The 21,337-nt window shown below is 40.1% G+C and overlaps 2 protein-coding genes across 5 annotated transcripts in view; one reads left to right on the plus strand and one right to left on the minus strand.

Moving 5' to 3' along the window:
- Nucleotides 1-4,383, plus strand: part of LOC126392875 (filamin A-interacting protein 1-like) — a 52,301-nt gene extending 47,918 nt beyond the window's left edge. For all 3 annotated transcript variants that reach the window (XM_050048575.1, XM_050048576.1, XM_050048577.1), the window contains exon 6: nucleotides 2,998-4,383. In XM_050048575.1, the coding sequence (XP_049904532.1) occupies nucleotides 2,998-3,144 (147 nt within the window). In that variant the 3' untranslated portion in view covers nucleotides 3,145-4,383. The remainder of the gene's footprint in view (nucleotides 1-2,997) is intronic.
- Nucleotides 1-6,138, minus strand: part of cmss1 (cms1 ribosomal small subunit homolog) — a 46,450-nt gene extending 40,312 nt beyond the window's left edge. For both annotated transcript variants that reach the window (XM_050048594.1, XM_050048593.1), the window contains exon 1: nucleotides 6,043-6,138. In XM_050048594.1, the coding sequence (XP_049904551.1) occupies nucleotides 6,043-6,091 (49 nt within the window). In that variant the 5' untranslated portion in view covers nucleotides 6,092-6,138. The remainder of the gene's footprint in view (nucleotides 1-6,042) is intronic.
- Nucleotides 6,139-21,337: the final 15,199 nt, after the last annotated feature.

Genomic DNA, 21,337 nt, shown 5'->3' on the forward strand with positions numbered 1-21,337 from the left:
CTGTGCGAGAGCTAAGTGAGACATCATCGCAATCAAATGTGTGATGTGCTTTTTTACAGTTTTCTGTTTCATTATTGTTTCTTTCTGTTCATTAAAAGCATTTGTGTTGATTTTACTTATTCAGCTTGAATACTTTTGAGAGGAGCTTGACATCATCACATGTATTAGGTTACAATTGGAATAAGAAACGACAAAAAAAAAATTTCTCCCGGGCTAACACCACTCTGCATAGCGCAACACATCCAGTACATATCTGATTATTTGACACATTTTGTGTTTGCTAAGTTTGATTCAAAAGTTGAGTCACCCACTATCTGAACCACAGCATAATTCCTCACAACTGTGTGCGTGTGTGTGTGTGTGTGGATAAGTGAGTGTGAAACCTCCTTCAAATATGCACTGGAAAACTCGGCTCATGTTTTTCTGACACAATAAAACTCGGAACACCTAATGATGGTGAGGCTGTTCAGGTTTTATGGTGGACTATTAAGATCCTTTTCTTTGCCTTTTTTGGTCACAAATACTAAAAGTAAATTGTAATTATCAGTGTCTTAACAAGTTTAAAAACGAAACCTGATGTAATTACATCCATTTTCAACTTTTGCACATATCCATCAACACATTTCACTAGCTTTTCCTCATTTACTGTCAAAAAATGCTTCACTATGTGAGCAAAGAGCAGCAGCTGGCATGCCATTCCTGGTCAGTCTTGTTTTGTTAGCCACTTATGTTGCCACAGCAGTTAGAGTATTCAGCACATGCCAAATCCTGCCAAGTAAACCTCCCAGCGCAGACAAAATGATACAGTTTCTTTCATGGTTGTGTTGATTTGCTTACTTTATGAACATTTCCTGATTTCCTAACAGTTTCCTGTGGGTACTACAGTCAAAACTGGACAGTGGTATGATAGTCACTTAAAGGAATAGTTTGGATATTTTGAAGTGAGGCTGTATGAGGTACTTATCAATAGCCAATGTATAACATACGGTAGATGTCAGTCAGCACACCCTCAGTTTCAAGAAGCAGGCAGGAAAACCACCACAGAAGCTAAGCAATGTACTGCTGTAGACAGGTAGAATATTTTAGCCACCTAAAAAAAAGACCCACCTGAGAAAATCAGTATCAGTTTAAGTGTACGCTATATTGGGAATATTTTCGCTGCTTTACCTTGCCGTCAGATGTGGAAATGAAGCCATTATATCGCTCTTTTCAAAGCCAGACTCCATTGAGAAAAACTGTGATTTAACATCGTTGAACACAGGAGCCTTCTGGTGTAAAGTTGCCTCAATAGGTTACTTTGTTTGGGTTATTGTGTGACTTTGGTGATTAAAAGGTTAAGTTAGGATTCACCGAAGCCAGACATTAACACAAACTAACTAACTAATCGAGGTAGCGGTTGACCAGCAGCTCCTGTGTTCAGTCAGCTAAAATAACTGTTTTTGTGAATGGAGTCTGGTGGTTTTCACGAGAGCATACATTGGGAACTAAAGCCGCTTCCCTGTCGGATTGGGCTATCTGACAGGAAGGTCAAGCAATGAAAATACCCTTAATATAGTGTACACTTAAACTGTTACAGATTTTTTTAGGTGGCTAAAATGCATTTTTTTGCTGCCCCCGTCCACAGCAGTGCATTGCTTAGCTTCCTTGTCTCTTCCAAGTACTCCTGCCACTCCTCCAGACATCTACTGTAGGCATGGTCAGTACCCCATACAACCCCACTCCAATACAAACAAACACAATAGACTTAAACCAATTTTAACAACCATCTTGTTGTAAAACAAAATGGCATTCAGGGGAAGGAGACCTATCCAGAATATTAAAGGTAAGATGGTAGCCAAATACAATGGAAAATAATGGACAATCCTTTAAAAAGTTAAACAACAGGAACCAATTAATTAATAATTTAAGATTATCCACAATTATCCATTCCATGCTTTTATTCATTTACGTATATACTCCTAAAATGTCTATTTTTATTTGACTGCGATCATAAATAATCTTCTGTCTTTGTTAAGCCCATTGGTCAACATTTGTTATTTTTAAATGTGCTCTATAAACACACTGACTTGACATGATTATCTGTATTTAGGTCAGCCAATTCCTTTAAATAAACAGGAGGCTAGTATCAACTCTAAAACCTCGATCACAGCAACAGATGAGCTTTTCAAACATAACAAAATATATAGTTACATAGTGTGGCAGAAATAAATGGGCTGTTAAACAGCTTAAATAAAAGCTGTGATGAGCTCATCTAAATAAGAAACTAGCTGTCAGTATTTGGGGGGACACCATAAGGTTTCTTGTGCTAGAGGAGGCTGGCAGAGGCCTGGCATAGCAGGTATATAATGACAAACACGGAGAAACATTAACCACAGTGACGTCACCGGTTGGCAAGGTGGAAACCAGATGATGCATTTGATGACAGTTTAGTGCAGACTGTAGCGTGACAGAGGCCTCATGAGAATCTTTGTCATTAGTGAGAGCATTTAGCCACAAGACACATCGCCATAAAAGTCATGCTGCGTCTCACGAACCTCCTCTTCATTCTTAAGACTTCAAAGTCAGTCCCATGCTCTATCCAGCAGACTTCAACTCTCCTTTTCTGTCCTGTCAATTCTCAGTCAGCCTCACAGCCTTTTCTGTCAAGCAGCGCATACAAATGCGAGTGAGGATGGGATGTCAGTCAGGGGAAAGGGGCCAACTTAGGAAAACAAAGAGCTGCACACTCAATATAAAGATTACATGGATTTATATAAGTATGGTGATGATGCTTTTTATGATTCTCACAAAAGGGAAAAATGCATGCCGTCAAAGCTCATTACACCATGGTGAGGCTGAAGTGTTCACACCAAACCAGTGGCCATAGATTCAACTTTCAAAAGGCACACACCACAACATCTTTACACAAACAAAAAATCACAAAAATGTAAGTAAATCTGCAGGAGTGAACATTAGGTGAACAACTCCTAAGAGATAGTTATGCTTCTTTTCTCTCAGATTCCTCTAGGGTCGCTGAAGAAGCCCGGCCCAACAAGGATTCCCAAGACCAAAGGATTAACTCATAGAAGAGGCAACAGAGCTCCCAGTACAGGACAGAAAAATGTTAAATCTACCTCAGAGAATACAGAGAAAACATTGACCTGAGAATGACCAACAGACCTGCGACTGCAACGTGTTTAATACCACTTTCATAATAAAACATATCCAAAGTACATTAAAGAACTGCGATTTAAATGTAGACATCTGGGCAGCAACATGATCAGTTTATATTCAATGGTCACTTGAATATAAACTATACATCTATCGAGAATTTGTCACCACAGAGTCAAAAAACTGCTTCAGTGCATGTCAAAAATGTACTGACTGTAGTAAAAAATAGCCAACACATGATTCCTTATCTTAAAGGATGTGTTACAAATGAGTAAAGAAAGTGATGCCACATGCTGCAATGAAAAATCTGTCAATCTGCTCATCTGTAAAGGTAAAAAGCAAGATGGTAGACCATATTTTCAACAGGTAATGTGTTTTTGTTTTTTTGTCACCCACACAACAAACACCACCTTACCTTACTATCATAAAAACTGAAAACTTAAAGGGAACAGTTAATCAGGTTAGAAATCTCGGGTTAATAATGGACTCAGACTTGAACTTAAACAGCCACATCAAATCAATAACAGCAGCAGCTTTTTACCATCTAAAAAACATTGCCAAAATCAAAGGTATAGTGTCTAAACCTGACTTGGAGAGACTTGTCCATGCATTTGTCTCTAGTAGGTTAGACTACTGTAACGGCCTGCTCACTGGCCTCTCCAAACGGGCCGTAAGACAGCTGCAGTACATCCAGAATGCTGCTGCTCGGGTCCTGACCAGAACCAGGAAGTACAAGCACATTAGTCCTGTACTCAGGTCTCTACACTGGCTTCCTGTGGCTCAGAGAATAGACTTTAAAGCAGCTCTGCTTGTGTACAAGTCTCTCCATGGCCTAGCACCAAAGTACATCTCTGACATGTTAGTGCCATATGAACCATCTCGGACTCTGAGGACCTCAGGGACCGGCCTCCTGCTGGTGCCCAGAGTCAGGACTAAACATGGGGAATCAGGATTCCAGTTTTATGCAGCTAAAATCTGGAACAGTCTTTCTGAAGATGTGAGACAGGCCTCTACTCTGACAATGTTCAAATCTAGACTCAAAACAGCTTTATTTCACTGTGCATATGACTGAAAGGATCTTATCTGCACTCTTCTCTTTTAAAGTTCATTTTATAATGATTATTTATGTTTTTATTTTGTATTGTGATTTTAATGCATTTTCTTGTTCTGTAAAGCACTTTGAATTACTTTGTGTATGAATTGTGCTCTACAAATAAACTTGCCTTGCCTTGCCTAATTTGATTGAAGACTGGAGGAAAAGCAGAGTATAATGCAGGCCTGCATAACATTATTATATATTATTATGTTTGCTGTATCATATTCTATTAATTTACCATAAAGTGTGAATTTGTATCACTTTCCTCTTGCATAAAAGTGCACAAATAACGAGCTTGGTGAGTGTGCATGTGTGTTTGTGCCAGTAGTGGAAGAAGTATTTTTTTTATTTGAGTAAAAATACTCTATTACAAGTATAAGTCCTGCTTTTTAATTTCTACCTCCATAAAAGTATTAGCAACAAAATCTACTTAGAGTATCAAGAGTAAAAGTACTCATTAGGCAGCAAGATGGCCCCTGTCATATCATTTACTGTACAATCTGAATATTATCACTGTGACATTTCCATTTATGTTGTAGCTAATGGAGGTGGAGCTAATTTTAATTAACGTACTTTACTTATGTTACTAAGGGTAGGGGAAAAAATCGTTACAGCATAGTATTGCGATATTTTTGTGTGGCAACATCAAATTGTCACACAGTGTCAAGTATTGTTTTTTTATTATGTAAATTATTGTTATTACAAATACAAATTAAATTTTAGGTATCCTACTGGTATGATATATTCCAAGTGCTTTTTCAGTCCACTTGATACAGTTTGCTGCAAAAAAAATGGGGTGAGATGAACAGATGTTTTCCTTTGGGGACATAATTTACAGTTGAAAAAAGATAATAAATAGATATATATCACAATATATTTTATCGCAATACTCAGCATATCGCAACATATTTAAAATGGCAATAATATTGTATCGTGATAATATCGTAATGTAGATCCTCTGGTGATTCCCACCCAAAAATCAACTAAAGCAGTCAAATAAATAGTGTGAAATAAAAAGGACATTTTCCTGTGAAATATAGTGGAGTAAAGAAGTATAAAGTAAAGTTTAAAATCTAGGTACTCAAGAAAAATACATAAAAGTGGGGGACAGAGATCTTTTAAATTAACGTTTTATTGTTATACCTCCTGAAAATACCCCTTGTATCATTCTGCAGGGCACCGCATCAACACTGCTGTCTAAAGCAATCAGGCCAATAATCCTTGAGGTACAGGACTGCCCTCTATTGGTATGCAGGGTGCATGGAGATATGAGGGATAGCCGCAGGGAGCTTCCTCTGTTGATGTATCAAGATGAGGATAAAATAGAAATGCAAAAAGTCATGTAACTTACAGAGACGAGCTAACTGTAAGCTTCAGAGGAAGGCGCAGGACATGACACGACACACTGTTACAGCAACAGTAACTTTACTGTAGTTATTTACTGTCATGATCCACACACACACACACACACACGTGTTTACACACCTTATGCTCCTAACAACTCGTGCTAACAACGCTAGCTTTCCCTCTGCTATCAAACTCCAGCTAAGCTACACGGTAGCTCACTATACTCGTCGCTATGGTAACGGACACCAACGGTTCATAGAATGTAGCTGAAGTTAACAGCAACTTCACCACCGGCTAGCTAACGTTAGCATACAGTTAGCAACAGACTTTTCCTGTGACATCTACAAGCTAACGTTAAGATCTCACGGATCAGGGTACACCAAAACCTCCCGGACCATACGTTTAAGAAACACTTAACAAAATAAAGTTACTAAAGTCAAGAAACATACCTGATTTACCCTCGTGCGCCCACCACTCGTCACCCAAGTCGTCTCCCATGTTCCTCAGCTAAGCTAGCAGCCCGTCCAATCAAATCTACCGCTGGTAGAGAGCAGAGGAGGGGTGTGTTCAAGAGCAGCACGTTTTAAAACGTAAAGTGTGTGGCTTAAAACGCTAAGGAGACACTGTGAAAGTTAAACGGAGAGACTCGTTATCACCACAACATAAGTTAAACACTAGTTACGGTAGATATATGTTGGGTTTGTCCATGGAAAACTTCATAACAACATGCCTGACTTTCTTGGTAAGTAACACCCCCTTTTCGAATTAGGGCACCTTCTGTGTCTTCTGTCTACATTTGCCTTCCTGTACAAATCATCTGTCACTGTTAATGTAAATCCTGCATGCTGTACAGTATATTAACATGTATGTAAGCACATATTGTACATATTCACACTGAAGCCCATAAGGGGGGCACTGGCCACTTTATTAGGTACACCTATTCAGCTGCTTGTTAATGCAAAAGCTAATCAGCCAATCACGTGGCAGCAACTCAATGCATTTAGGCATGTAGACAAGGTCAAGACAACCTGCTGAAGTTTAAACCGAGCATCAGAATGAGGAAGAAAGGTGATTAAATGACTTTAAACGTGGCATGGTTGTTGGTGTCAGACGGACTGCTCTGTCAGAAACTGCTGATCTACTGGGATTTTCACACACAACCATCTCTAGGGTTTACAGAGGATGGTCCCAAAAAGAGGAAATATCTAGTGAGCCAAAATGCCTTGTTGATGCCAGAGGTCAGAGGAGAATGGTCAGACTGGTTCAAGATGATAGTAAGAATAGATAGAAAGGCAACAGTAACTCAAATAACAACTGGTTACAACCAAGGTCTGCAGAAGACCATCTCTGAACCAATAACACGTCCAACCTTGAAGCAGATGGGCTACAGCAGCAGAAGACCACACCAGGNCAGCAGGATAACGCACCATGTCACAAAGCTCAAATCATCTCAAACTGGTTTCTTGAACATGACAGTGAGTTCACTGTACTCCAGTGGCCTCCATAGTCACCAGATCTCAATCCAATAGAGCACCTTTGGGATGTGTTGGAATGGGAGATTTAACACCAGTTCTTTCACATACTTGTGCACACCGCCCTGTCTGTATCTAATCCTTATTTGTCCAGCTTTGTTGCCTTGTTTCCTACTGTTATGTCTATTTATGTGTAAGCACATTAAGAGCAATGCTGGCTCAGATGGCTCAGACTCACACAGTTACAGTGCTGCTAATGCAGCAGGTCTCTTTTTATCTTCAAAATAAGATGAGCAAGCGAAATAACCCCAAATTGGACTTATGGTGTCAAAGCTGCTACATGGTTGCTTGGGAAAAACTCAACTCTGTATTATTTAATAGCAAAAAGAAAGCTGGCTGCCTTGGCAACAGTCTTTCTGAATAAGTTATGACAAAATATGTCAATTTAGTAAAAAATAGGGCAGTTCTACTGTTGACTGGGTACCTGGTTATAAAAATAATCTGTCTATAATCTGTTTGGAGTGCAGACACATGATTGCAAAAAAAGTCAAAAGACTTACTGAGGCTTAGGCGCACAAATGAACAAAAGCTTACACAAAGCAATAGATAGAGACTGTAAAATAACCAGCAGATAGGGAGACAGTGTCTGAGCTCAGTGTTCCATCTCTGCACACAGAGCAGAAAATAAACTTATACAGAGGCAGGCGCTGCATGTATGGTTTAGTGCACTCACAGCTTTGCTCTGTGTGCTTATGTTTTGCTGCTCACAGTTTTTGTAACCTATTGCAAGTAACCATCGTCTTTATTGCTTTACTAACTGGGTCAGTTAGAAGCTCGACTTAATTCATGTGGAAAGTAATGAGGACATGTGTAGGAGAGGGCAATTTATGTTTGAGACCACTGATGCAGTTTGATATCGTCAAATAGGACGTGTCGCAATATTTTCCCTTTTGCCAGTATAGCTGCCTCGCAGTCAGAATCAGACACTTTATTAATCCTGGGGTGGAAACTGTGATACATTACAGTCCCTCTGATGTAAAGCACAGAGCATTATAAGAAAGTACAGTGGTATGTGAAGTTTTACAAATATAAAAATATGTGCACTATGATACATTGTACAATCTGTGCATCATATGTTAGAGAGTAGGAATAAATTTGGACACTGAAAATAATGAACAGTTGAATAATTGCAGCAGTTGACTTTTTGCACCAATTACTGTAGAGTTAGGACAGTGTTGCACAGAATTACTGACCTTTAAAGGTCCAGTGTGGAGGATTAAGGGGGATATATTGGCAAAAATGGAATACAATAATAAGTATGTTTTCTTTAGTGTATAACCACATGATAATAAGAATTGTTGCAATTTTCTTCCAAATCAGGGACTAATTTTGTTCCAAAGTTGTATAATTGCCTAGAGTTGGTTCGTGTTCTCACGGCAGCATTTACAAGAGGACCAGATCAAATGCCTTGTGTGAGAAAGCTGCTCTTGATTGGTCAGAATTTCCATGTGGGAAAAATCCAGGAAGTAAAGCAAACGTTGAAGAAGAGTACACTTGCAAGATAAATGTGACACTTTCTAATGTCACAATGGAGGGACAACTACGCAGGTTGATTTTAGCGCTGCTCATCGTGGACTATATTGCTGTCATTGTTCATTTTAGTCAAACCATACAGTTTGAAAACGAGGCGCGGCTCCAACTAGAAAACAATGTTTTGATGCATTGGATGTGCTGAATGTGCATATTAAGGCAGTACAGGAGGAGGTGCACATTAATAATCCTCCAGGACTGTAACATGCTCATGTTTAACCCAAACAATGTGTCATGTGACTGCAGTTGGTTCAGATCGAGGTCGGAACACGTTCTCACCACAAACGAACCGCACCAGAGTTTGTTTGTAACCAGACTGAGACCACCTCTTCAGAAAGGTCTCAGTCTGGTTGTTTTGGTGCACACCTGAGTGTGATCGCTGTGTTCACACCTTGGTGCACACCTGAGTGTGATCGCTGTGTTCACACCTGCCCAAACGAATCACATTTAGGGGGCAAATGAATTTGAGTTTGACTGAACCAAACCAAACAGGGCAGGTGTGAAAGCCCCCTAAGAATGAGACACTTACATTTACATAGGGAGCGGGTCCTCATCTACAGAGTTCACCATGTTGCATTGCCATGTTTCTACAGTAGCCCAGAACAGACAAACCAGACACTGAGTCTAGATAGGGCCATTTGCATTTTTGCAATTTCTTTTTCTTTCATATTTTTGTGCCAGCCACCACAGTCAGAAGCCCATTCCCCTTCATTGGATAATGGAGGCAGAGGGGCTTACCGGTTTAAATCATCAGTTTTTTGTTGTTGTTTTTTTGAAAGGAAGAGACCTCTGCTGATAATTTGGCAGACGAGCACACATTAGCAGGTGCTAGGTTAGCAGCCCGTCTCTGACATGCCAAATAGCGTTGGACAAACACTCATTTTTTAACATGAAACTGCTTTATTCAGGTTTCTCACTGGTTTAAATTATCAGGTCCATTTGTTTTGGAGAGGAAGAGACCTAATAATTGGGCTCTCGATATGGACCCACTGAACAATTAACACTGAAGAAATTCTAAGTGGGAGAACTTTCTGCAATCCTCACTGTTAGATGCCACTAAATCTAACACACTGTTCCTTTAAGTCACCATTGCACAGTCGAAAATATAATAAATAAATTATGGACTGCTGACGGGTGAATTAAGTCCAAGGCCACTATTGACTCACACTGTCTGACAGTCTGAGGGTGGAGTTGAAAAGTTTGATGGCCACAGGCAGGAATGATTTCCTGTGTACCCCTGTGTTTAACCAGCACATCACGGAGTGGGTGGGAGACATTGTCCAAGATGACGCGTAACTTAAAGAGCATCCTCCTCGGTGACACTGCCATCATTGAGTCCAGCTTCACCCCCGCAACTTTCCTGGCCTTTTGCATCAGTTTGTTGAGTCTGCTGACATCTGCTCCCCTCAACCTGCTGCCACAGCACACAACAGCAAACAGGATGGCACCGGCCTCCACTGACTCATAAAACATCCTCAATGACATTACAGCAGGCCTCATGCAAGTTGTGATTTACGAACAAATCAAATCCACAATTTTTTCTTATTTTGTTAGTACCCGTTGACTTCTGTGATCCACCGATCTTTTCCTATTTTTGCTCTTCTTTTAGGTAACAGAAAAATATCAGGAGTTGTCGAGAGGCCTTTCACCAGCGTAAGAGGAAAACATCTCGTCTCCCCAGTCTACAAATTGTTTGTCCAACGTGAGGAAACACAAGTTTTAAATCTGCAGAACATAAAAATGCACGGCTATCATATAATGTAAATAAGAAAATTATGTTTTAGTGAAATCATAATTTGATTATTACATTTGGGTACAGACGACCCCGGCCCAAGGCCAAGGAGGGGCCCATGAGAAGGTCTATGGTTGATCCTTAATAGGAATCAAGTACAACAATTTACTTACTGACTTAAATCACTGACAAGTTATATGTATTTACATGATAAATAAATATAATTTTATCTTAAAAAAATACTTTAATGTGCCATCTGATCCTCCCTCCCCCCACAAGTATTGTGAAATGGTTCAGTCCATCTAACAGAGGGCGTCAGGTGTGTGATGTGCACAAGTGCCGCTGATGTAAACATGTGAGATAGACTGCTGCCTGACCAGCTAAGACAGAATGCCTCACCAAAAATCAGGAGCTCCTGAAAGAAAAATCAGAGTACAGAGAGAACAAGGCAATAAAGGAGCAGAGACACAACAGCCAAACATCTGGCAAAAACCAAAAAAATGTGAAGCAGCAGGTATGACAGGTGAAGCTGTGGGTGAGAAGTGAGGCAGACTCATTTTTAGCAAATAAAACCTGCTGTATCGGGCTCGATTTTAAAACTGCAGTGAAGATACGGGTATCATATTAAACTAGAGGCCTGAGGAATTCATTGGTACCAACCATGTTATGCTATCTTGTCGGAAAGGGAGCCAAATAATGCTCCAAAAAAATATTTGTTCATTCATGATTTGATCTTATGATTCAATAACATGCAGTAATTTCTTCAATGAATGTTGGATTTTACTTTTCTCTGCAAGAGGGGTCCAGGTTCTGTGTGGAGTTTGCATGTTCTCCCTGTGTCAGCGTGGGTTTACTCCAGGTTCTCCAACTTCCTCCCACAGTCCTTAAACACGTCAGCCCTGTGACAGTCTGGCGACCTGTCCAGGGTGTACCCCGCCTCTCGCCCAATGTCAGCTGGGATAGGCTCCAGCACCCTGCGACCCTTAAAAGGATAAGCAGCTATGGATAATGAATGAATGAAAGTATATATAACGCCCCCTCTCCACAACATACTGAACCATACCATACAACGTTTCCCGGAAATAACACATCCTTTGCTTCAGTTACTTTGTTCTCTGTGACACTTAATTAGATGCTAAATAAAGGATCTCTATAATTATATCTAGTTTATAAAACTCGAATGTTAACCTTTGTATGAATGACATATGCAATTATAGGAGTTTTCATAGAGGAGGAGAGCAGTAACCTACTGTTCTACTGAGGGTTTTTACACAGTGCACATGACGAAACACATCTTTACATTTTCTGTCATTATGGTTTGGGAAGGGTGATCTTATTTTCCAACACACAGAAGAAAGAGAGGAGAAAAGAGGAGGAGGAGGACGTGTTTGGAATAGTGCCCTCTTTTCTGCAGCTGTAGCGGAGAGGAGGGACAGGTCCTCTGGGAGTAATTGCATGCTTTTTTGTGTTTCTGTCGGAACAACACATTTCTGGCTGGTAGAAGCTATGAGATGTTTGATTAAAGCTTTGCTTTGCTTTAAAGAACAGACTGATTACTGGGGAAATTATAACGGGTTCAGAATGGTTATGCTGTATAACCTTCAAAATGGGGGAAGAAAAACAAATCAAGAAAGAGAAAGGACGGATGCAGTCAACACATTGTGCCGAGGTCTGCCAACATTCGGGGAGGACAATGGGCTCTAAATGGCAGCTTTGTATGTAATTAAGCATCATTCCTGTAAAACACAGGCCTCTTCCTCATTTGTCATTCTCTCTGTTCATCGTTTGGCTGCGTTTTCACGAGGAATAATATGCTGTACAATAGCACAATCGTTTTCTCTAGACCCCAGGGAAACTTGTGAAACTTTAAAATCAGCTTTTTCTGTGTTAATCAGCCAACCTGTATGTGAAAGAAAATGTGCATTTAAAAAGAAAAAAAAACAATGGAGAGTTTTCTATCTTAAAGGGACAGTTCTTTCTAAAATCAAAAACACTTATTTTCCCTCTTACCTGTAGTGCTGTTTATCAGTCTAAATTGTTTTGGTGTGAGTTGCAGAGTGTTGGAGGTATCGCTGTAGAGATGTCTGCCTTCTCTTGAATATAATTCAACTAGACGGCACTCAGCTTGTGGTGCTCAAAGCACCAAGAAAAATACATCTGAAAAACTCAACAGTAATGTCTCTTTCCAGAAATCAAAACCCGGTTACTCTAGATAATCTTCAGCCCTTGTTGCGAGCCGTTTCTTGTTGGAACTATTTTCTGTCTACTGAACGGTCAGCTCTCACTGGAAAAAGGTCATATAGTAGGTCAACTGTACAAGCAACTTGTTACGGCCCATACTTAGTCCTACAGTAATTGTAAGGTGTTGCCATAGCTACTATCACAGGAGCAGAGGAGGAATTGATGTGAAGTAGTATAAAAAGCAGGATTTTTAGTTGTGCGTCAGCTCACGCAGAGCCTACGCATGTGGCCTAAACCATTGTGAGCATTTATACTTGTGCATTGGTGTGTCTGTGTCACTGCAGTTACACCTCCAACCCACTAGCTGGCAGTGGGGTTTCTGTGCAGTGCTGTGAAGTTTAGTTAATTCAAAACACACATTAAACACACATTAAACATGGCTTAATAGAGACAATTTCAGACACAAGTACACAAATCAGCTTCACTATAACTCGCAGCATTCACAGATGAAGCACATTTTCCCCACAAATACAACATGCTAATGTTTTTAGCACAAGCCTAAGCCATTTTACATTGTATAAATTAGCCTAGCAGCTAGCAGACTTTTCCTCTACTCTTATGAAACCATAGACAACAGCAACATTTAACAAAGGTAATGTTACAAAATTCCGCTCCATTACAACTCACAAGGTTCACTGACCAAACAACTGTCTCATACTAAAACACGTTTTCCAAACAAATACAACATGCTAACATTATTAGCACAAGCCTATGGCATTTTACATTGTACAAATTAGCCTAATGACAAGCGGAGATTTCCTCTGCCCATATGAAACCAGGGTAAATCACTAACAAGACTTAAAATGCTATTTTTGTGGAGGCTTTATTGTCTTCACAATTTATTGTTTCTTATCTGTGAAGTTAAAGCAAATACAAGCTTTGTTTCCACTGAGGGAAATGGTGTCAGCTTACAAAAATAGACAGGAGGTCTGCATCACTGCAACGAGAAGTTACTTTTCTGGGGAGGTGCATGTCAGCAGGGCTAAGATGGAAGAAGTCCCTACAAAGTGGGTGGGATGGGTTGTGTTTGGGTCAGATAAGCACAGGACTTTCACCCACAAGACTGGTGTTTATGGAACAATGTCAACGCTCTCTTCTTTTAATAACATTATGGCGTAGAATGCTAATATGTGTTGCATACTACACTAGTGACTTATGTAAGGTGACATATGAGACAATTGTCATGTGATATACATGACACTATGTTAGAAACAAAAGTCGGCTACATATTTAAAACCAAACCATGATGCTTTTTCTAAACCTAACCACTTAGTTTTGTTGCCTAACCACGAGATTTTATAGCATAACAGTGGTCATTTCATAATGTTTAGGACATGTTTATCATGGCTACTGTTAGGACAGTAATATTTGTCATTTTAGGGATAGATCTCTAGAAAACGATATTGCTGTTATGTTTTTATTTTTGTAGTCGTTTTTTGTTTTGTTTTTTTGCCATCTAGTTCCATATTTTTTTAGAGATGGCACACAACTCTACGGCAGATATCCGACAGTCTGCAACTCACACCAAAACAATCTAGATTGGTAAGAGAAAAAAAAAATATTTTTGATTTTTGGATGAACTGTCCCTTTAAAATCCTTTTAAAATGGTTTGAACACAAAGGAAGGTTTTAAATAACCCCTGTTCTCTGCAACTCTTTAAGGAAGAGGTTGTGGTAAAAGATTGCGTTGGTGTAAATTGGCTGATGGGAAGTAGAAGTAGAAAATGATTTCAAATGTTGTTTGGCACTTTGGGAAATACATTTGCTTTCTTGCCAAAAGTAAGATGAAGAAATCAATACCACTCTAATATGATGTATCCCCCTGTTAAATCACAACTTGTTAGTTTTTATACTTAAGTTTTATACAGATGAAACCAACAAGATAAAACCTGTATGTTTGTGATGTTTCAAGGCATCAGTCGGAGGATTTTGTTACCTTTGGACAGACAGACACAGAGGCTCAGGGTTTCCCCTGTTTTTAGCTTTTTGGAGCTTAAACAGTGATGGACAATTTTTAAGAGTTGTATTGATCTTCATAACCATAAGCATGAAAGCATTAGAGTTTGAGTAATACTGGAGCAACACAGGGCACAAAATTAAGATGCAAAGAGATCCAAATGAAGACAAAGAAGTCCAGAAAGTTGTGAGAACGCTGAAAGAGAAGCTGAGCGTCATTTTAATTAAAAAGAGGCGGACAGCTGTCTCCTCGGGCCTCTGTGATTGCGCACTGTGGAGCATTGGTGTTAATGTGTTTATTTTGTTGTAAGCAGCTGTTCCTTCACTTTCTCATTTTAATGATCACAAGAAGATGTTTTATTTTTGGTCTCCATTACAGAGTTGTTTTCTTTTGCTGAATGTGGAGAAAGGCGGAGGATAAAGGAAGTGAGAATGGACACAGAATAATTATGGCTTTGAAAAAGTTCAATGCTGATTACTACCCATCCACAAAGGCATCTGTTTCCTACCTATTGTCATGCAATGCATTTCCATTGTGATAAAAGTATTACTTTATTCACCTGAGATCTCTGTGGTGACTCGTTTGAATTACTCTGCTTTGTTTTATCCAGTAAAGAGCATACATTTGAGTTTTTGTTCATTTAATTTGTGCAAGTTTGAGCTGCATGGAGATCGTCTGTTTTCCTTTTCAAGCCACTGAACAGATTGCTGAGGGACTGAAGAGGCAACGTGAGATTGGTTTTTGTAGACTATAAGGATTAAATAAGTATTTCACTGCTGGAAAGATGGTCTTTTCATAAACCTGGGCTGTCTATGCAGTAGAAGGACGCAAATACTTGTGGAATTGGTGCCACGTGACCACAAAAAGGACTGTAGCAGTTGCTATTGCTAAAGAGGTGCAAAACCTACAACTACCAGAATGTTTTTTTCCACAGGAAACAATATGGCAGCCAGCTGGTAACAAACAATCTCAAATTACAATTTAACAGTGCACTGAAATATGTTTCTGAAAACATTTTATGCGAGACATTGGCAACTCAGTTACAGAATCTTGCTTCATATTTTATCAACACTACTTAGTTTTATCTTTTGATCTCCGTTTTACATTACAGGAAACAGTATGGTGCCTGCTATCTGTTCACAAACAGCCAAACAGTGCACTAAAATATGTTTCTCAAGACATTTTAGGCGAGAAATAGGCAATACAGTAACAGTCTTGGTTTCTAAACTACCCTGGAAATCCAGAGTTCTCGCTAGAGCACAATTTGAATTTGCTCAGAGAGTCGCTCTGGCAATCAGTAATGATGCTCATTACCCATGCTCTTGTAGCCGAGCTGCACCAATCACATCGGTGTATCTGATATAGGCGGGCCAGAGGCGAGCTAAACAGATGACGACAGCGCTGCGACGACGGTCCGGAATCAGTCAGTAAACATTGCAAGATGGCTACGGATGAACACCAGTTGTTGAGTTAGACTTGGCTTTTTCTCTAAAAGAGGAACAGAAGACGGCACTCGAATCTTTCCTTTGCAAGAAGGACGTTTTTGCTGTTTTGCCAACCGGATACAGCAAGAGTGTAAACTACCAGTTAGCTCCACTGGTAGCTAAGCGTATACATCACCCCGTGTATTGTTCCGATTGGTCGTAGTGTTATCCAATTGCGTGCAGTGATATTTACAAATGCATGCTTGGTGCCGCCCCTTGAGTTGGGCCATTTTCATTACTCATGGCCAGACCCTAAATCTTTCTAGATCTGGGTCTGGATTTCCAGGCTAAGGTTAAACAGCATGTTTCCTCAAAATGTTGTGAAATGGTGTGCAGCAGACTTTGAGGTATGTTTTTTCCAGGCCCCTAGGAAGTGTGCCAGGCTTTGAAGCCAATTTTTTTAGTGGCCAAACAGTGGCCTGAAAATTCTGGGGTCCATAACACGATGCCATCGGGCTCAAAAACACTTTTTCCTAATGACTTGCATGGTGAAAGAGATTTTTTTCACTTCCAGGATTTGACCCATTCAGTCTGATAACAGTAGCTCGGTCCGTAGGGACTTGGCTTGGGATTCGTAGGGTTGCCGGCTCAAGTCTCCATCTGGACCAAGCAAGGAGCATGGACTGGTAGCTGGAGAGGTGCCAGTTCGCCTCCTGGGCACTGCCAAGGTGTCCTTGACCAAGGCTCTGCACAAGCAGCATGTGTATACATTCAGTGGGCTATATCTTCAGTAGCTAGCTAGCTAGCTAACCCTACACTTTTCAGGGTTTGATTTTGGTTTTGGAACAGGGAAGAAACGTATATCATTTTCCAACCTCTCCAGGTAACGAGTATCATTAATACACAACGTGCCCCAGGCACAACATTTAGCTCCAAATCCACAAAACCAGCCTGAAAATGAAGGAAATCTGAAACGACTGCTTTAGAGTCAATGGAGCACAGTTGTGTTGTTATCGGACCCTGGTCTGAGCCAATCTGTGTCTGGGGGCGGGACTTAGCGGAGAGTCAATTATAGTTCTCATTTCAAACTGCCAATAAAGCCCCTTTGAATTGAATTGAAATAAACCCCACCATAATAAAAGGCAGTGCACCTGCATGACACAACAGGGTGTTCAATGCACCAATGTTTCTGTTTAAATAAATGATTTGCCTCATTTTGTCGGGATTGAACTCAGCCCTGGTGCTGATAAGATGGAGGGAAGTTCACTATAGTTCATTCACACATACTACCCACATTGTTAGGACACTAAGCTGGTTCAAAACCGGCAAAGTTTTCCTTTAAATGATTAATTAGATGACAGAAAACTATTTTAATACCTGCCTTAATGTGATATAACCTTATCAAATTAGTGGACAGCGATCCAAGGAGAATAAAGTATGTGCGTTACTAAAAATGCCCTCTCAGTTTTAATGAGCTTTGAAAAACAAAAATGATGATTCAAATGAATATAAAATGAAATACAGTAACTGTCATGTTGATATGCCACAGCCAGAACGAGGGGTCACCAAGGTAGTCGGCGGCTTGACAGCAAGTATGTGACCAAGTGCAAATAAACAGGAAGTGACCTTGAGCCTTCCAAAACTTCCCCACACATAACTTCCCGTGCAGGTCTCTGAGTTACAACTGTATTCATGAGCATCTGGCTGAGCCTGACCTGCATGGAGATGTGCTGCATTCTAAACACCAGACAAACATTTGGTTATGTTGCTTTGTTTTTATGTGTTTTTGTTTGTTTGTTTTCAAGGCTGAAATATATCAAAACAAAAAATATTAAAAAAACATGTGGACAAAAATCTGTTATGTTTAATATATTGGAACAAACATTATATTCACACTTACATCAAACTTTCACCTGAAAGCATCAGTGCATCACATGTACAATAAGCAGGCATATTGTGTTTGCGGCCTCAGATGAGACGAACATGCCTTCCTGTAGATGTGTCAGAGGGTTAGAGGTAAGACAGAAGGTATCTCAGAGCAGGCATCATTATGGCAAAGGTCCCAGTTACTGTCAGCCTCGCCAACTGTCTAACCACATGGGTCAGGCTACACCTGATGGAAGTTTTAAGGCCACACGCTGCAGAGCGTGCTGGAGAAGAAACGACAGCTCGGAGGTTACATCACGACATGTTGTCTGGTTGAATCTTCAAGTTACGTGCCGGCTTTTCAAAACACCACAGGGTCAGTTTTGTTACAGTTCTGCTCTTTTTTCAAACATGAAAAAAAAAACCCACAGTTGACACATGTGTCTGTAGCTGAGATGTTGTTAATGTCATGTTTGTCTGCATATATTAAGTGGTCAGTAAACCTGGTACAAAGCCTCTCTACTCCTCTTTTGTTTTGGATTAAAGGGGAATGCCACCAGTTTTACACATTAAAAAGTGTCTTGAGAAGTACCTTTTGTACCTTTTTTTATCGTGGCATCTACTGCTTATTTCTTTAAAAAAACATAGATGGAATGATGATATTGCCACTGCATGTCGACACTGAATCATCCCTGAATGATGATGAAGCCCGTTTGGTGTCACCACAATGGGCGTACTTTGACTCAATTCTGGAGATGGTCCACCTCGGGTATGAAAACGCAAGTCAACGTGGCATGGTTTGACCTGTCATGGCCAAAAGTGCCTATGGAAAACCCCTCGAGAAGCCTGAGAGAACAAATGCAGTCTGGAACCTTTCAGTTCATTTTCAGTTTCCAAAGGCCATTATCAATGCCGTAGATGACTCTGGACACAATTGGATTGACCTACAACCAATCAGAGCTACAAAACATGTGACGTAGTGCTGAGTGACTGACAAATGTAAACAGACTACAGCATGCAGAGATGTGCTGTGATGGTGTAGCATCAATATTGTTGTTAACGTGTGTTGCTCCTTTTTCCATTAGAATTTATAAAATAGAGTTGCAGCTGCGGCCATCTTGGTTTGTTTTTAATGTCTCAACGGGGCTCCTCTTTACTGAGCTAGATTTATGCTCACCATAGTGTCCCCGGATCAAGGGTATGCGAGCCAAAACTGACGTCCTTACAAATTTTGAGTAAAGTGTGAAGGCTCTTCAAGTTGTCACTGTCTAAAACTGTAGTTCCCAACTGGAGGTTCACAGTCCAAAAGTGGGTCGCAGGTCTATTCTTAATGGACCGCAAGTGACTCACAAACATGTCAAGTTTGTAAAAAACACACTTAATTTTGAATTACAATGAATTTTTGCTGTAGAGTGACAGCTACTTAACAGAGACAGCAAACTAACTCAATGACGTGGCCTAACACAAGTATGATGCTGACTATACTGAACTGTGTGGACCTTGAACTAATGACAAGGAAAAATCTGGAGCCTGTGGCTGGACCAGTTGGGATCCACTGGTTTAAAACACATCCCATATTAGATTAACAGTTGGGATTGGCTTTGGCTCAGCCAGTTGGAAATCTGTCTGAACGGGAGGGAAAACCAGACCATGGGTGTATTATTAGAACTAGATACCAAACCCCAAGTTGGTGCAGTCCAATGACATCATTAGGAGTACTCTTTAATGTCCCTTACAAATAAATGTAATAAAACGTAACATCAAAATGTCCTTAAAATAACCCTAGAAGAAGAACATTTTGTCAAGCTACCAAACAAAATTCTCTTTTTTCTCTCGAGTATTTTAAAGAATCACAAAACTTTACATTCATTTATTAATTTTTCTGTTCAGTTAGATTTTCTGTAGATTTTCCTGAGTTATGGTCTTAATGTCATTTTAATGCTGTCTCTGCCCTGTCTCATAGGCTATGTAATTAGTGTAAAAAAATGTGTTAGCCTTCAGAGGCCCAGTGTGTAGGTTGATATGAGTGATAGCAAAGGGCCAAACTGAAATTGCAAACTGTGGGTGATACTGCATCCAGTACAAATCTCCTCAGATGATAAATAACGGTGCTGTCAGAACTTTCAACACTCCAGCACAATTTTTGTCATCAAAATTGACCTTTGTTCTTAAGAGATCAAACATCTGAATGTTATTCGCACCTTTTGTTTCCAGCAGATGGAGCAGACTACAAGTTCCCCCTGTGTGAGACCTCTGGATGTATGGAGACAGCTTGTTGGCGCTGCCAACAGCAGAGACTCTATAGTGTGGGCAGAGCGACACGACATCTTGTCCCCTCTCTAATTATGGTAAGTGACGAAAGTGATTGTTGCTAGCTGCAGAAGTGACAGCGTTAAAGGACGGAGGGCCACCCACACAGCTGGGAGCTTAGCGACACATACAAGTTTTTGCCTCAACACGTACATCACCGAAGGGACACAGAGGCACAAAACAAGGTGAGAGGGGATTTCTGGGTAATGCACCTGTCAAACAGGACCTTGCTGCCTGCGTGCTGTTACATGACCCAGCAGAGGATGGCCAGGACAGTTGGAAAACCAACAAACACCTGTGTTGTTGCTTAAATGAGATGTGACTTTTAGCATAGAGGCTGCTTATGAGTTGCCTACTCTCTGTAACTGCAGACAATGTAAATGTAATTTTATTTCTCGTTTTATGACACAAAGTTAACACTCTCTGGTGACATTTGAGATTCCTGCTGCAGTGCAATAAGATCCCAGATAACAAATAAAAATGACAATAATGATAAACCACAACCTTAATTTTAACCTTAGTTTCTGGAGAAATTTATTAAATATAACTTTGAAAGCAATGCCTTAGCCTTTGTTCAGTCTTTGACATATTTGAATCTTGCGGGTGTTTGTTCAGTGTGATCTTAATAAAACTTCAGTCACAATAATGATTACTTTGAGAAGTACAAGAGATTTGTGCATTTTCTGTTGTGAAAATGGTGTAAGTGGGTAAAATATTCTGAATTGAGGCAGGGATGAGTGATTTGAAGCAAATCAAACATTATAACTTTGACCAAGTACCTTGATATTGATAACTGTTGGGCAGTACAGAAAGTAGTTTAACTAATTACTAATACAATTTCAGTAATTATATTACAGATACTCCAAAACCAAACAACTTGTTCCAACATTACTTTTGTTATCACATCACTACTGACAGCAATCACACCAGCGGACTCATTTTTCTAGGCACAGGCGCAGACACATCACAAAGCACCAAGGTAATTGGAAACTAATTGGAAACTTAGCAGCTGAAAATATTCCCATTACTTTGATTTTGTCAGGAGGAAAGATGACAAGAACACTGTTGCTGCAGGTAGTCGGACTAAAACTCTTGCTACAGCGAAAAATACATCCCCAAACCTCCGGTCTGAAACACCTTGGCTGCTACGACC

Source organism: Epinephelus moara, chromosome 7 (assembly GCF_006386435.1).
Source record: "Epinephelus moara isolate mb chromosome 7, YSFRI_EMoa_1.0, whole genome shotgun sequence".
In the NCBI taxonomy this organism is placed as follows: domain Eukaryota; kingdom Metazoa; phylum Chordata; class Actinopteri; order Perciformes; family Serranidae; genus Epinephelus; species Epinephelus moara.